The following is a 16,408-nucleotide window of genomic DNA, read 5'->3' as shown; positions in this document are numbered from 1 at the left end:
GCCTCCTGAAAAGAAAGAAACCAAATTTTATATAAGTTAATCACCTGAACAGAGAATAACTCAATATATAAGTTACAACTAAAACTGAGGATCAAATGCGTTTGCTCGTTCAAGTGTTATCTTACATCCAAGCTAGTTGTGGATCAAATGTTTGCTCATTCAAGTAACAAGTTTCATCTTACAAGCTATCAGTTTCACTAACAGCTTTACCAATCAAGAGAAACTAACACAATATCACCAAAGTTCTGTGCAACAGTTTCCATAAACGTAAACATGTATAGCTAGAATCAACAGAGAATAATCTGTATCCACATAAGAACAGAGAATAACTCGATAATCTCTGGTCAGACAACAACCTGAGATGATGACAGGACAATTACGAGTAGAGACTCTGAGATGATGACGAGAGGTCTGAGAGGGTCTGAGAGAGTGGGTCGTTTGATATCGATGAGAGGGTCTGAGAGAGTGGGTCGTCAAGGTCGTGGTCGTCGGAGAAGAGAGAGCTCGAGCCAGAGAAGATGAAAAGCTCGAGTCGTGGTCGTTTGAGATCGATGAAGATGAGGTCGTGGTCGTCGGAGAAGAGAGAGATCGAAACCCAAATCGGAGAAGATGAGAGAACTCGTGGTCAGCGTCGATGGGTTTGATCGAGGATCGAGAGCGTGATGAGAGATGAGAGATCGAGGATCGCGAGAGATCGGAGAAGAAGAGAAAGGTTTGATCGATGGGTTTGATACTTTTTTTTAATTATTAAACTAAATGGGTCAGATTTAACCCAACCCAATATACCCATTTAAACTGTTAACCCATCAACCTACTAACCCATCAACCTACTAACCTATTAACCCATTAAATCAGAAATAAACAGTTCATATGGGTTAATGGGTCAGCTTGGATTGGATTGACCCATGGGTCATGACCCATTTTGACACCCCTAAACATAGCATGTTGGTTAGAGTCCTTAATTTTTTTTAGAGTCCTTAAAAACTTTAAAACCAGAAGATTCAAATTTAATATATTAAATTATATATGATTTATTCAAAATTATTGCAAATTAAAACAAGCAAATTGAATATTAAAAAGTCTTATATATTTTAAAATTATCCAATAATCATTACAATTTCTCAAAACTATAACTGAAAACCTGAATCTAAAATACCCAAATATACTTAATATACACACAATATTTCATATATTTTGAGTATTTGGTCGGATCTAGAATATGATACAGATCCAAACCGAGATCCATGGGTAAAAAAATACCAATAGGTATTTTTTTGGACCGAAATGCAAACTAAATCTTTATTTTTGGTCGGTTTTAGTTAAGTTTTTGGATCCAAACAATATTCAGACTTAAGAGAGGTTTACATAAGAATGTATATACAAAACTTCAAATAAATTAATTCATAAATTATGTATATTTTTAAAAATGGTTAATTTGAAATAATACAGACTTTATAACATAATAATGTACGATTTTAAAATATTAATTTATACTAACTTTTTATTTATAATTTAGGAAAACCCGCGCTAGTTGATATATTAAATTGTATTGATTAATCACTTTACTAGTTAGTAAAATATAAATTATTTTCTACCTGTATATGTGTATTTTAATGTTTTAACAAAATGGAAAACATTATTTTCATTAAAAATAATTTTTATTTACTATTTTTTTGGGAAAGTAGTACGAATGTTCATTATTTTCTTTTAACTATAACCAAGACGTGGTCATTATTGTTTATATAATTTTTAGCTTTTGGTTTTTGATTTCTACTTTTTTCTTTAGATTAGCTTTTAGATTTTTTTTAGAAAACATAAATGATAATTCTTTAGGTTTTGATTTTTGATTTTTACCTTTTTTTGCATTAGCTTCTAGATTTTCAAAAAACATGAATGGTAATTTAGATTTTAGATTTTGTTTTCTTTTTTTTTTTACTTTTTTGCATTACCTTTTAGATTTTCTTAAAAACATGAATGGTATTTTAGATTTTAGGGTTTAGTTTTTTATTTTTAGCTTTTAAAATTTTGTTTTTTTAAAGATTTTTAGCTTTCTAAAATTTGATTAGTAACTTACTTATATTTTAGTATGTCTACTATTTAAAAATTGACTTACAAGTTATTTAAAAATGAGATTAATTAAAATATACAATAATTTAAATAAAATAAAATATTATATTATTAACAAATTAAATATGAAAATTTTACAATGAGGTAAATTTAAACAATTAAGTTTATTTTATTGATAATTTATTTTAAAGTTGTATTAGTATAAATTCAAATTAATTTAATTTAATTGGCAAGGAAAATTATATGTAAATTAGTTGTTGATTTTCTTCTTAATTCTCACCAAACACAAATAATTGGTGAATTATATGTAAATTAATTTCTATTACATTTTAAATAAATATATGGATTTTAATACACAAGTTGGTGAATGTCTACGTAAGGAGGAGAGCGTGCATTGATTTGAAAATTGCTCCTTTTTTTTAACAACAGAAAAAAATAGCTCTTATATGAAAATCTTTAAAAAGTTTGAGTTTCAAATATTTTATTCGAAAAAAAATATATATTTTATTCGACTATTAACAAAATATAAAAATACAAAACCGATACGAAGTGATACGAAAAGGTTGACCTTGAAATATTTTATTTGACTATACTAACTCACGTGTTTTTACTCTACTAAATTTCACAGAAACTATAAAAAAATATCTTAGAGCATCTTTATCCCTGGTTGTTAGTGGGTTGCTTAGGCTAATATTGGATTAAAAGAAAATAAAAACTCAAATTAACCTAAGCTACGTTGCTTAATTAAGCCCATTGAAGCAACTTTTTTTTTGGACACGTGTTGAGATGTTGAGACGAGAGAAGAGAGGTGTTGTCGATTTCTTTTCATCTCTCCTTTCTTTTTCTCTCTGTCTCTCTCGAAACCTCTTGGTGAGCTCACGCGATTCGATGTCTCTCTGTGGCTCCTCGACGACGACGGCGATGGGCAGTCTCCTGGTTCGTCGACGGCATGAACGCTGATTCTCTCCTTCTCTGTGGGTCTCGTCGACGGCAACGACCTCTATCTCTCTGTGGCTCTCCGCAAATCTAAAGGTATCAAAATCATATTTTATTTGTTTTTCCTCTTTGATACTTGTTTAGAATTTTTATATTTGTTTCCTCTTTCATATTTGTTTTGAATTTCTTTTGAACAATTGAGATTTGTTCTTGTGTTTCATGTTATAAATTTTGATTTGTTTGCTTTCTGTTGATTCTTTTCCTTTTGTTTTTGTCTTTCTGTGGTGAGATGGAGTGATCAAATCGTTGTCGTCATGTTATGTGGAAAGAGACGAGAGATGTGAGGAAGGTTCATCGAACAAAGGACTTCAATTGCTTGCAGGTTAGTGTTAATGCTTTGGTTAGTGTAATTAAATGAAATGCATTGAATTAGCTTCTGTTAGGAATTGAATCGAGGGTAATCAATGCTTTGGTTAGTGTATTGTTATGGTTGTGTATGGAATTTAATAGAACTGATGGTTAAATATAAAATTGAAGGTGAAGTGTGATGAATGAGTTAGAAAAATGTCAAGTCGTTTAGGTTGTTGGGTGTGATGAATGCATTGGTTGGTTGTGTGATGAATGTTTCAATTTAAATATGTTCTCCTCTTTCTTTTCTCTTCAATCTTTCTTCTCTTTCTTTTCATCTTTTCAATTTTCTTCTTCTCTCCCTTGCCATTTCCTGATATGGATTCTACTCCATACGCTGAGGCAGCGAGTCTTGTTGAGCTTCTTAATAGCCAAGAAGACAGTGTCTTCCGTTTAGTAGATGGCAGTCTCGAACCAAGTTCATCACAGTTTCCTCTCTTCGGCAGTCAAGCAGTTTCCTCTCCGTTTAGTGATGCTTCCAGCTTTGGTGTAGAGAAGGGAACAGAGCGTAAAGAAAGAAGAGCCTGGACGCATTCAGATGATGTTGTGCTTATCTCCGCCTGGTTAAACACGAGCAAAGATCCTATAGTAGGGAATGAGCAATGTTCGGGTGCTTTCTGGCAGAGGATTGCGGACTTGTATGCGGCAAGTCCGAACATTGCACGCGGTGAGGAGAGACATAAAAACCAGTGCAAGCACCATTGGCAGAAGATCAATGATCAAGTTTCCAAGTTCAGTGGGGCGTATGAAGCTGCAACAAGAGAGAAGACAAGCGGCCAAAATGAGGTTGATGTTATCAAACATGCTCACGCGATCTTCCTCAACAACCACAAAAAGAAGTTTACCCTTGAACACGCGTGGAGGGAGCTTCGCTATGACCAGAAATGGTGTAGCATTGAAGGCGGCAACAAAAGGAAGAAGTTTGGTGATGGTTCTCATTCAGCAAGCTCATCTGTTGATGTAGATGATGACAGAATGAAGCGGCCCCCAGGTGTTAAGGCAGCAAAAGCAGCAGCCCGTGGGAAGAAAAAGCAGATGGCCGAAGGAAAGGAGGTGTCTGATTTTCAGACTATGTGGGAGTTGAAGAAAGAGGACTTGGTTCGCAAGGAGAGAGTAGTGAAGTTGAGGTTACTTGACAAACTCTATGGAAAGAAAGAACCACTAGATGATGAGGAAAGAGAAATGAAGAAGAAGCTCATGCTTGGGCTCTAAGTAGGTTAACTATTAGTTCTAATGGTTTGTAATTGTTCTTGTGGTTGCTGTGTTTCATGAACTCGTTGCGGTTTCTAATTGTTCTTGTTGTTCTTGTTTGTTTCAGGCGTCACTTGTAGCATTGGAGCATTGGAGGGACTTGTCACGGAGTGTTTTAAATCTTGTTGTTGTTGTTTGTTTCACCTGTTTTTTTTCACATGTCTCTTGTACTCTTGTGGTGTTTGTGTTTCACCAACTTTTCTCTTGTAGTTTTTGTTGTTTTTATTTAACATCTTTTGTAATCTTGTTTCACGGACTCTCTTGTTCACGGACTCTTGTAATATTATGTTTCCCTTTCTCTCTTGTACTATAAAGTATCAGCATTTCTTCTTGTATCATCAACCTTTCTCCCTTTCTCTCCCTTTCTCCCTTCATCTCGTTTCATTTTGTGTTTCATCACTCTGCCTTTTTAATTCATCACCAAACCAAGACTTTTATTTCCAAAAAAAAAAACTCTTTTCAATCACAAGTATGACATCTTCCTCTCAAAGTAATTCTGATGATACACGAGATGATGCATTTGATGATGCATTTGATGATGCATTTGATCAATATTTTGATCAAACCTTTGAGAGATTTACCATTGCTCTTCAACAACAACCAAGTAGACAAAGAAGAAAACGAGCTTATATCGAAAGAAATCGTGAAGAAGGGCATTGAAGATTATGGAATGATTATTTCAGCGAAACTCCAACGTATCAAGAAGATACCTTCCGACGACGTTTTAGAATGAACAAGCCACTGTTCATGAGCATTGTTGATCGATTCTCCAACGAAGTTCAATATTTTCGGAAAAAGAGAGATGGTCTCGGAAGGATTAGTCTCTCCCCCTTACAAAAGTGTACTGCAGCCATTCGTGTCTTGGCATATGGTTCTGCGGGTGATATGGTTGACGAATACCTCCGGCTCGGTGAAGCAACAACTCGGTTATGTGTAGAAAATTTTGTGGAAGGCATAATCAATTTGTTCGGCGATGAGTACTTAAGAAGACCAACACCGGCTGATCTAGAACGTCTACTTGCTGTTGGAGAGTATCGAGGTTTTCCCGGAATGATAGGAAGCATCGACTGTATGCACTGGGAGTGGAAGAATTGTCCAACCGCTTGGAAAGGGCAATATTCTCGTGGTTCAGATAAACCAACGATCGTTTTAGAAGCGGTTGCTTCATACGATCTCTGGATATGGCATGCATTTTTTGGACCTCCAGGTACATGCAATGATATTAATGTGCTTGATCAATCACCTGTTTTTGATGACATAATTCAAGGTTATGCTCCGCAAGTCACTTTCTCTGTCAATGGAAGACAGTATCATATGGCTTACTATCTCACCGATGGTATTTATCCAAAATGGGCTACTTTTATCCAATCTATTCGTTTACCACAAGTGCCGAAAGCAATTTTATTTGCTAAAAAACAAGAAGGTGTCCGAAAAGATGTCGAGCGTGCTTTTGGAGTCCTGCAAGCTCGCTTTGCCATTGTTAAAAATCCGGTGCTGTTCTGGGATAAAGATAAAATCGGAAAGATTATGAGAGCGTGTATCATACTTCATAATATGATAGTAGAAAATGAACGAAGTACATACACTCAGTATAATGTTGAAGAGTTTATCGAAGGAGAAGATAATGGAAGCTCACATGTCGATGGCAATTTCGATAGAGATCACAGAAATGGTGTGGCCCATAGGATGGTTGCAGAAGCAAGAATTCGTGATCAAACAACGCATCAATAACTGAAACATGATTTGGTTGAACATATATGGCGTAAATTTGGGCATGAATATGACAACAACTAAGCTCGGATGCTTCTTTTGTTTATTTTACTAATATTTTGTTTCATGTTTTTTTAAAAAAAATTATGTTTAAAATGTTATCTTTTATTCTGTTTATGAAATAAAACTTTTTTTAATTTTAATAAAAATTGTTAAAAAAATTTAAGCAACCAAAAATAAGAGACTAGCAATAGAGGAGCAAAATAATGAAATTGCTTACCCAAGTCTCTTACCATAATTTACTACTAAAATATTACTTAGCAACCCATAATGAGTTGCAAGGATAAAGATGCTCTTAATAACAATCGATTTCCTTTTTACTAATTCATAATTTCCTTTTTTCTTTGTCAGAAGAGATCTGCGTCAAGAACACGCTACTCGGAAAAAAAAAAATCAAAATCTATAAATATAGGTCCCCTTGTTCTATTTGCACATCTGTTTTCTTATCTTCATCTTCTTCATCATCATCTCCCGTCGATTAAAAACCCTAATCTCTCGTAGTTAAAAGAAAAAAAAAACCCTAATCTCTCTCTCTCGCTCGCAGACGACAACGATGGAGTGCAATAAAGAAGACGCGAGAAAAGCGATTCAAATAGCAGAGACGAAGCTTTCACAGAACGATCACAACGGCGCCAAGAGATTCGCTAGCAAAGCCAAGACTCTGTACCCAACCCTCGACGGTTTGGAACAGATCTCGACGATGATCGACGTTTACGTCTCCGCATCGAACAAAACCAACGGAAGCGAATCGGACTGGTACGGCGTTCTCGGTGTAGATCCTCTAGCCGAAGAAGAAACTCTCAAGAAACAGTACAAGAAGCTTGCTCTTTTGCTTCATCCCGACAAGAACAGGTTTAACGGAGCGGAAGGCGCGTTTAAGCTGGTTTTACATGCTTGGTCTCTGTTATCTGACAAGGACAAGAGAGTCGCTTATGATCATAAGAGGAAGAGGAAAGAGAAAAAGAGTGAACCAAAGCCTCCTCCTAGGGCAGAGAGAAGTTTCAAGAAAAAAGAAAAGAGAGAACGTCAGGAGCCGCCAGCTGGCAAGGAGAAAGAAGCGTCTTCGAAAAAGAAGAAAGTTAGTAGCACGTTTTGGACGATGTGCACACACTGCTCGACCTACTCCGAGCACGTGAGAGCTTACTATCTCGACAGGAACTCGTTCTGTCCCTTCTGCCGAGGGGTTTTCGTGGCGACGGAGAAGTTTCCGGAGATGGTCAACGGGAAGCCGTTCATCAGGTTCGGTCCTCCTCGTACGTTTTGGACGATGTGCACGCACTGCTTGACGTACTCTGAGCACGTGAGAGCTGATCGTCTCGACAAGGACTCGCCTTGTCCGTTTTGCAGTAGGGTTTTCGTGGCGACGGAGAAGTTTCCGGAGATGCTCAACGGGAAGCCGTTCATCAGGTTCCCTCCTCCTCCTCCTCCCAAGCCTAAGCCTCAGGGAACAAGCGGATCAAGCACAAGTGATGCTCGAAGCTCAATGCCGAGAACTCCGTGCTCTAGATTTGAGGATCTGAACTCTACTCATGAAGCGCATAGGCTTTTTTCAAGAAGCGGATGGACAGGTGTGAGATAAGAAGTAATGAGATCACAGAAGTTGTAGAATCCTGAATTTTTTTGTATGTATGTTTCTGTTGAACTATTTTTTGTAAATCTTTTAGTAATACATGAAGTTGATTAATCAAAGTTGCTACTGTACGTATCACTAGTTGTCTCAGGTTTACTAATGCTAACAAATATATTTCTTTTTCCACTCTCTCAGTTCTTGTCAGCTTTTCTTTAAATTGAAAATTGTTTAGAATCTGTATATGGTTCTGTTAAGAACTAAGAATGTGGTAGCTTTTTTTTTTACCAAGAGATTAGCAGAGATAATCAATCAGTAGTTGTATGTTTCGGAGAAACCCATATCCGACACAAAAGGCTTGAAGTACATTAGAGGGATGATGTATAGTGTCTCACATGAGTTTCCGTATTTGATCACAGAATGCACTTATCAGAGAACACCCTGTGGGTAAAGCTTCTCATGTAATCTCACAGAAGACGTTACGAGATGGATCCAATATGAGTAAAGAAAATTCCCCAACTTGTAACGTTCAGAGCAAGGATAACATGAGATAGGGTTAAGGATTAAAGATTAGTTACTATGGGGGTATAGAGAGATAGAGAATGCTAGAAAGGTCTTCCTTTGAGGAAACCTAGTGCTCCTGCAGTAGAGGCTATAGTGCGGATCATTGCAGATGCCTTAGCTAGCTGTTATGCTGGAGTCTCGTACGTCGTCGATAGCTAGCTGAATCTCCTTCTGACCTCCGATTACACTTCTTCCATTCACTTGCATATCTATCTCTACTCTTTTCTTCATCTGGTGGTCCACAAGTATAAGAGAACTATATATATACGTAACAATACAACTTCTTAGTCTGTTTAACCAAAACAAAGGCTTATGAAACTGATCACCTCCTCGGTAAAACAAAACGGTCCATACTCCATAGGAACAGGATAACTATTTCCTTGACTGTTGTTGATGGTTGGGCTCTTCACCTCCCAGTGTGTGTAGTAGTTGTTAACCACGTGACGTGCCTGCACCTGCAATTTTTCCACAGTCAGAACGAACGAATGACAACTTAAACAACTCAAAGAAAATGAAAAACAAATAACAAGTAGATCACTACACTATATACTTATATACCTTGGCAATCTCTGAACCTGCAGTCCTTGTCAAAAATAGCTTGTAAGCAATGATCACTTGCACAAGATTGTGTTTATGTATGAATAACTGTGGCCTAGCAACATTAATCTAAACTGTGATAGCAGTAGAACCCCTTACAGCATCAACAAGGCCAACGAGAGAGAGAGATATATGATCAGTTCACACTTCACACCATAACTAAATTATTTATGTTCTAAGGTTGTAAAAATAAGTTAAAAAGTCACAAAGTAGATTTTCACTAGAATTTTCTTTTCAACAAATTTTCACTAAATTATAATTTTCCTTTTTGTCAAAGAAAAAAAAAGACAGAAAATCAATTATATAAAGAGATACGAGAGTCGCCCTTTATTGTTGTTTCTCTATTATTCCCTTCTCTTACCCTCTCGCAGCTCGTCTCTAGGCTCTTAGGGCTAGTTACTTGGGGAACAATCCAAACCAGATTTAGGGCTAACTAGTACTGGGATTTGGGAATCAAGTAACATGGAAAGTAGCAAAGATAAAGCTATAAAATCAATAGGTATTGCCGAGAGGAAAATCTCAGAGAACGATTACGTAGGAGCCAAGAAATTCGTTGACAAAGCTCAGAATCTGTATCCAAAGCTTGATGGATTGAAACAAGTGTCGATGATGATCGATGTCTACATCTCTGCATCAAACAGAAAAGGAGAAGCTGATTGGTATGGAGTTCTTGGTGTTGAGCCTTTGGCTAATGATGAAGCTATCAAGAAACAGTACAAGAAGCTAGCTCTTTTGCTTCATCCCGATAAGAACAAGTTTACTGGCGCAACAGAGGCGTTTAAGTTGATCTCAGAAGCTTGGTGTCTGTTATCTGATAAGGCTCAGAGATTTTCTTATGATCTGAAGAGGAAATCAAAAGATGTAAATAGTGGAATGCAGCAGAAAGAACCAAAGCGACACAAGCCAGACTTTTCACAGAGGAATCAGCCAAAACATGAGTATGAGTACGAGTCCGAGTCTGACCCTGAGACTGAGACTGAGCCTGATTTTACATGGGATAAGGCTCAATATAAGCGTGAGCCAGATTTTTCATGGAGTTATGTGGAAGCCAGTACCTTTTGGACAAGGTGCGATAGATGCAACACTTATTGTCAATTTGGGAGTGATAGTGCTTATCGTAATGGGACCTTATCTTGTCCAAACTGCAGACAGGTTTTTGTTGTAACCGAGATAGAACTAGAGGTGATCGGAGGGAGGCGAGTCATCAGGTTCAACAAAAGCAGAACCGATGCTTCTTCTTCAAGTACTTCAGCATCTGCTAGCGCAAGGCTTCAGAATGATGTGAGCATATGATTCTTTATCTGAACAAGAGAAGGTATTGACTTGCTGATGTACAAGTTTATTATTTATGTTTTCTTTTAATTTGGTTCTTTTTATGCATCAGGAATAGGTTTTGGTTTTGATACAATGGCAAATTCGGCTCTTTGATATTAGAGGTAAGAGACTAGCTAACACTATTTCTTGTTTCCTTTTAGTATGATGAAACTAATAGCTTTGCAATCTCCACAACATTGTTGTCTTCTGTCTGATATGTCTTTTGCATGATTTTTTGTTCTTGATGTTTTCTGAGAAACAGAAGAAAGATTGTGATGGTGAAGCTTTGAGATGATGGGGAATTTCCACTTACCATGCGCAGTTGCTAAGGTTTGATAAGATTTTATATGTCTACTTATAATTAGTGTTCTTCTTTATTATGTTCACACCACATTTGTGTCTAATGTTTTTTCCAAATATTGGGCCAGACATAGACCTAAAGAACTAGACAAAAACAACTGAAATTTCCTTAGTATATCAAGTGCTTTTGACTATGTGAACAGTGAAATAACACATGAAACAAGACCAAGTCAAAAATGCACTAACGTGGTCGTTTTCTTGATTAGGAGACCGATGGGACTGATTATGATAAAGCTGTTATGAGCCGTTGATTACTGGAAGAGTTGCTAATCGTAGGCTGAGAATTAGACCTCAAACGATGTGGACATGCTTTTACATAAGTTAACTAACCCGTGCGGCTGAGAATTGGACCTCAAACGATGTGGACATGCTTGTACATAAGTTAACTAACCCGTTTGTCCAAAAAAAGAAAAGTTAACTAACCCGTAATCCTTGCTGAATGGTACAGCTCAGAGTAGTCTCATTCTGCTTGAGGAATTGCAAACTCTGATTCTTTTTAAGAAGCTGAGGACAAATGATTATGCAGATGTAAGTAGTGAAACAACCAGTGCTTAGGTGAGTCCTGTATGATATGTTTTATGATTATTGTATATGAATGCTATGCATTTAGATTTAGGAAAAGTATAGTGGAACAAGGGAAGTTTGTCTCCTATAATCATCATTGTGAAATGTCCAAACTTTATTTTATGTCTGCTCTGTTGAACATTGAAAGTGAAAATTAGGATTTGTTTGATCCATGTTTTTTTTTTTATCTCCTATTTGATTTGTTTTGGGGGATCTTTTGATTCGTTTAGTGAGTTGTAGTTTATCTGAGTTGAATATGTTCTCAACTGGGGCCAATTAATTAAAGTGAGCCCACGTAAATCGTAACTTTTTCAATTTTAAAAGTTAACAAAAATCAATACATCACAATAAATAATATATCACGATAAAGAATATATATAAAAGGATAAGAATAATTTTTGAATATATTTTTTTTTTGTAGAAATCCAAGAAAAATTTCAAAACACTTACTTTTATACATTCATTTAGTTTTTTTCCTTTTAAAATAACATTAGTTATATCTGAGATATTAATATTTTTAATCAGATATATTATTAAAATATCTAACTAATGAAGATGCTAAAATAATAGTAAAAATATTTTTAAACTATCTTATAAAAAGTAAAGAAAAAGAACTCTTAGAGTGTTTTTAAAAAAAGATATGTAGCTGTCGATTTTTCTAATTCATGATAATTACAAGAAAAAAAATGTTCTCTTATACTGTTTTTTTTTTTCAAGAAAATAAAATAAATAACTTATATTTAAAATTGTTGTTTAAGATATCACTAAAAACTTTAATGGATGACGATGCCAACTTCCACAAATTAAATTTCCTTTCTTCATCCCTTAATTCTCAAAAGATTTTATTTTATGCCCAAAATGTCTTCCTTAACTAAAAGAGTCACATATATGATATATCTCCCCCCTTGTAAATCGGGATATTCGTTAAAAAAAAAAAAATCCTTTCTTCCTTATTACTTTCGAGTCTCTAGGGTTACGGCTTGACGAACGCACGCACCTCTTCTACGCGATTAGCTCCCTCTTCAATTCAATTCGCGAATCGAAAGAACCCGATCAAACCGGTACGTTAGCAACGAATTCCAATCTCTTCTTCTTTCTCGATTAGGGTTTCTCTTCTCCGTTCGATTTCTTCCGTGAACGATTGCATCTCTCAGATCTACTCTTACGTTCTTTTCTCGATCTAGTTTCGTAATTTAGGGTTTAGGTCGAACCAATTACTGTTCGTAATTTAGGGTTTCGATTCCATTAAAGCGCTTACCTTTCTTATTCAAATACAAATCTTTCACGCAGATACTAAGACCCTCTAAGCTGTTATCATACTTCAGCTGCCCAGAACACAACTTTGAGCAGGTGAGCAAATCTCAGATTTGTAATACCCTTTCGAGCTCAGAGTATGAAATTGAATACGCAATTTTTTGTTTTTTTGGTTTTGATTTTGTGTAGATTGGGGGGTTTTGACAAGGGTAGCAATGGCTGGAGTATTGGGTGGAGAATGTTCATACAATGAGAGTGGCGTTTCCTCCTACTCCAGGAACTCCAATGAAAACCAAGAAGAGGGTTCCCGCTGGTATTTTGGAAGGAAAGAAATAGAAGAAAACTCCCCGTCGAGGTTGGATGGTATTGACTTGAAGAAGGAAACGTACCTCCGCAAGTCTTACTGTACGTTTTTGCAGGACTTGGGCATGAGATTGAAAGTGTAAGTATATTGCTTCTTCTCATCTGATTGCCTTTCAGTTTTTTTTTTTTTTTTTTCGTTGTGCATTTGATAAATTCTGGAGAGCTTGGTCTAGCACATGATAGTTCCTGTAATAGTTATAATTGACTGCATCTTGCTTTCAGATTGCGTTGATTCCCTTACATGTAGGTTTTGTAGGATTAAAAGGTCTTAAATTTGTAGAATTTGATTCGGTTGAGTTCATTTTAGGACATGAGTAATATAGTTGAAGCTATTGGCATTTGGCAAACAGAAGGGTGAAGCGGGTGCCTTCTCCTTGTGTTACATATCTCACTAGTCTTTAAATCGCTTTGCAAAACTTATTGATAGTGGTTTACACCATTTTTTTTTGTGAATTGTTCATGTAGACATGGTTTCATCTGCACTGTTAGTTGGCTTTTGGCTCTCTCTCAGTGAATCCGACTGATATAGTTTTCTCTTATAGTCCTCAGATTACAATAGCTACATCAATAATCTTCTGCCATCGGTTCTTCATTCGCCAGTCACATGCTAGGAATGACAGAAGGGTGAGTATGTTTTTACTTTTTGCACATGACCTTGCTGAATGAGATTGGGGTCTACTCTTGTTGTTTGAGTTAGTTTGCTGGAGTTTTGTTTGCATGAATTTGGAGCATAGATATGACTCCTTGATATTATTGTCTCAATGTCTCTGCCAGTTTCTTTTGTATATAGATATAGACTATAGAGAGCAGAAGCGCTGATGAAATAGGTGAATTTACACTGGTTTCCTGCAAAAAATTCTGTCATGTTAATGTTGCACATTATTAAGCTTTGTATATTTTTCGATATTGCATACAATCTTTGTACTGATGTATCCTTCTAGAGCATAACAGTTTTGTATGTTGTGATTATTACTGAGCCCTTTTCTCCATCCAGACAATTGCTACAGTCTGCATGTTCCTTGCTGGAAAAGTTGAAGAAACTCCAAGGCCATTAAAAGATGTTATTGTTGTCTCCTACGAGATAATACACAAGAAGGATCCTGCTACTGCACAGAAAATCAAGCAAAAGGTACCAATACTATTAAACCTTTCTCATCTCCGTTACTTCATGTTTAGTCAGTCATAAGTGATTGGGCCTTTGTCCTGTATATTCTATTTCGGACGGCATTGATTTTGTACTAACCTTAAGATTCTAGTTTTAGTTGTTTGTTAACAATCCTCTTGTGTCACTACCCTTTCGTTAGGTCTCGTTGATCACCTTATCTATTACGTCTATTGTGTGTACTGAACTTATTTCACATGTCTATTGTGTGTACTGAACTTATTTCACATTTGCAGGAAGTATATGAGCAACAAAAAGAGCTTATACTAAGCGGAGAAAAGATTGTACTTTCGACATTAGGATTTGACTTCAATGTTTATCATCCTTATAAACCATTAGTTGAAGCCATAAAGAAATTTAAGGTCGCACAGAATGCTCTGGCCCAAGTTGCATGGAATTTTGTTAATGATGGGTACGTTAATAGTCTGTTTTCTTCAAAAGCTTGAGTTAAGATCTATCTGCCCTTGTATTTTCGTCTTCATACAATGAAAAGATGCTTGCAGTCTGCGGACGTCACTCTGCCTGCAATTTAAGCCTCACCACATTGCAGCGGGTGCAATTTTTCTTGCTGCCAAGTTCCTTAAGGTGAGATTACCGAATGATGGAGAGAAGGCTTGGTGGCACGAATTTGATGTCACACCTCGACAACTGGAGGGTAAGAGTACTACCACCTCTAGTATGATTTATGATACTGTTTTCACTTTCTATGTTTGAGCTTTATGCATTTTTCTGGATATGAGTTAATTGCTAAGAGCTGGTGCCTTTTTGTATGCTTCAGATGTTAGCAACCAAATGCTTGAGCTCTATGAGCAAAACCGTGTCCCTGCATCTCAAGGAAGCGAGGTGGAAAGTAGTGTCGGTGGAGGATCGGGTCATCACGGTGGTTCTAGGGCAATATCAGCACGTCCAGCTCATGAACATTCAAAATCAGATAGTCATGGAGGCTCGTCAAAAGTTACAGAAAACCAGAGGAAAGATAATGGGAGTGGTGAGGCAGGTAGTGTCATTACCGAGCATACAGAAAACCATCCAGCCGATAAGTCTAGACCGGGAGTTGAGGAACCTGGGAAGGACAACACAGAGAGTATAGTTGCACGTCCTCCGGATGATAGCGTCGCTCGTGATAAATCTAGAAGCGTTATTACAAGTGATGTTCCGGTCAGCCAATCGCCGAAAGACATAAAATTGCTTAGAGATAAGGTGAAGGCTAAACTAGAGGCTAAGAAGCTCCAAGGGGAAAGGACGAGGAAAAAGGATGTGATAGATGAGGATGATTTGATCGAGAGAGAACTTGAAGATGTTGAATTAGCTGTTGACGATGACAAAGATAACCAGAAGAACTCCAAAACCAATCATATGGATAGAGAACACGGCGAGCTTCTTGATGGAAAGAACTTGGTGGGCAATACCGAGGAAGGTGAAATGGTTGATGATGTTTCTTTGACATTGCCTAGCCGGAAGCGGAAAATGGAAAGCCCTTGTGAAAATCAGTTAGGAGAAGGAAAGAGGCAACACAACGACAACAGTGAGATTGTTGAAGAAGGTCACAAGACAAGCCGAGAAGGAAGTAGCCATAATAGTCATGGTGACCGAGAGCTAAAAAGACACTCCCAAGAGAGGTAAATGGTCTCTGTGTTTTCACCATCTCATGAGTCTCTAAGAGACATTTAGAAAAAAAAACTTTTGATTCCCAGCCATGGTGCAAACGAACTCAGTGTATTTATCACACTTCTTTTTTTTTTTTTTGGGCACTTGTACTATACAATCCAACGGTTGAGAAACAAAACCGGGTTTCCATTGATCAGAAACCTCTCTTAGGTTAGAAACTCTATAGTTTTGATATTTGTTTTCATTCCTTTTCATAATATAGGGAAGCGAGGATCTCTTGATGAATTTTTTTTTTTGCCAATTTATGTAGAGCCATTGTCAGTTTTTTGACTTGAGAATCTTTTGATTGATTTGTGAAATAAAGAGCATCGTTTCTTGGAGAATAATGACTCTGCTGGGTCCGAGTAGTAGAAAGCAATGAATGTGTAAACTCATTCAATGATGGGTCATTAGGGGTGTGTGAACTAAAGGATGATCATTGTTAAGTAAAAAGGACAAGAGAAAAGAAGCTAAATTTTTATTTGTATGTTTTGATAGATAAGTACTCTGCATCATACTGAAACAAACAACGTATTGCTGCAACGAAACCCGTCATCCACGAGGACCACGAGAAGTTTTTTTTT

At 36.7% G+C, this 16,408-nt stretch overlaps 5 protein-coding genes across 7 annotated transcripts; all 5 read left to right on the top strand.

Moving 5' to 3' along the window:
• Nucleotides 1-3,729: 3,729 nt before the first annotated feature.
• LOC108836390 (glutathione S-transferase T3-like) lies at nucleotides 3,730-4,623 on the top strand. The gene has a single exon (XM_018609548.2). It carries the CDS (start codon nucleotides 3,730-3,732, stop codon nucleotides 4,621-4,623), a length of 894 nt encoding a protein of 297 aa, XP_018465050.1.
• A 768-nt stretch (nucleotides 4,624-5,391) lies between these two features.
• On the top strand, nucleotides 5,392-6,393 carry LOC108836391 (uncharacterized). The gene has a single exon (XM_056992854.1). It carries the CDS (start codon nucleotides 5,392-5,394, stop codon nucleotides 6,391-6,393), a length of 1,002 nt encoding a protein of 333 aa, XP_056848834.1.
• A 451-nt stretch (nucleotides 6,394-6,844) lies between these two features.
• Nucleotides 6,845-8,160, top strand: LOC108821083 (uncharacterized). Its single transcript, XM_018594132.2, has one exon. The coding sequence runs from the start codon at nucleotides 6,986-6,988 to the stop codon at nucleotides 8,009-8,011; it is 1,026 nt and encodes a 341-aa protein (XP_018449634.2). The 5' UTR covers nucleotides 6,845-6,985; the 3' UTR covers nucleotides 8,012-8,160.
• Nucleotides 8,161-9,517: 1,357 nt separating this feature from the next.
• Nucleotides 9,518-11,345, top strand: LOC108820026 (uncharacterized). Of its 3 annotated transcripts, XM_056992000.1 has the most exons (5): nucleotides 9,518-10,227; nucleotides 10,309-10,475; nucleotides 10,545-10,596; nucleotides 10,737-10,804; nucleotides 11,041-11,345. In XM_056992000.1, the coding sequence occupies exons 1-2, from the start codon at nucleotides 9,623-9,625 to the stop codon at nucleotides 10,451-10,453; spliced, it is 750 nt and encodes a 249-aa protein (XP_056847980.1). In that variant the 5' UTR covers nucleotides 9,518-9,622; the 3' UTR covers nucleotides 10,454-10,475; nucleotides 10,545-10,596; nucleotides 10,737-10,804; nucleotides 11,041-11,345. The 3 variants fall into 3 exon arrangements, with proteins under 3 accessions (XP_056847980.1, XP_018448522.2, XP_056847979.1); XM_018593020.2 differs by having other exon boundaries at nucleotides 9,518-10,441; XM_056991999.1 differs by having other exon boundaries at nucleotides 9,518-10,475.
• Nucleotides 11,346-12,300: 955 nt separating this feature from the next.
• On the top strand, nucleotides 12,301-16,070 carry LOC108822623 (cyclin-T1-4). The gene is made up of 8 exons (XM_018595749.2): nucleotides 12,301-12,459; nucleotides 12,689-12,748; nucleotides 12,842-13,094; nucleotides 13,558-13,639; nucleotides 14,010-14,144; nucleotides 14,414-14,589; nucleotides 14,681-14,832; nucleotides 14,956-16,070. The coding sequence occupies exons 3-8, from the start codon at nucleotides 12,868-12,870 to the stop codon at nucleotides 15,798-15,800; spliced, it is 1,617 nt and encodes a 538-aa protein (XP_018451251.1). The 5' UTR covers nucleotides 12,301-12,459; nucleotides 12,689-12,748; nucleotides 12,842-12,867; the 3' UTR covers nucleotides 15,801-16,070.
• Nucleotides 16,071-16,408: the final 338 nt, after the last annotated feature.

Source organism: Raphanus sativus, chromosome 8 (genome assembly GCF_000801105.2).
Source record: "Raphanus sativus cultivar WK10039 chromosome 8, ASM80110v3, whole genome shotgun sequence".
NCBI lineage: Eukaryota > Viridiplantae > Streptophyta > Magnoliopsida > Brassicales > Brassicaceae > Raphanus > Raphanus sativus.
The sequence above is the reverse complement of the archived record's forward strand: the minus strand, read 5'-3'. Positions and strand labels throughout refer to the sequence as shown.

Coding starts and splice junctions, on each gene's coding strand:
- LOC108836390 (XM_018609548.2), top strand. CDS start 3,730: ATGGATTCTACTCCATACGCTGAGGCAGCGAGTCTTGTTGAGCTTCTT.
- LOC108836391 (XM_056992854.1), top strand. CDS start 5,392: ATGAACAAGCCACTGTTCATGAGCATTGTTGATCGATTCTCCAACGAA.
- LOC108821083 (XM_018594132.2), top strand. CDS start 6,986: ATGGAGTGCAATAAAGAAGACGCGAGAAAAGCGATTCAAATAGCAGAG.
- LOC108820026 (XM_056991999.1), top strand. CDS start 9,623: ATGGAAAGTAGCAAAGATAAAGCTATAAAATCAATAGGTATTGCCGAG.
- LOC108822623 (XM_018595749.2), top strand. CDS start 12,868: ATGGCTGGAGTATTGGGTGGAGAATGTTCATACAATGAGAGTGGCGTT. Junction 13,095..13,557: donor TTGGGCATGAGATTGAAAGT/GTAAGTATATTG, acceptor TTTCTCTTATAG/TCCTCAGATTACAATAGCTA. Junction 13,640..14,009: donor ATGCTAGGAATGACAGAAGG/GTGAGTATGTTT, acceptor TTCTCCATCCAG/ACAATTGCTACAGTCTGCAT.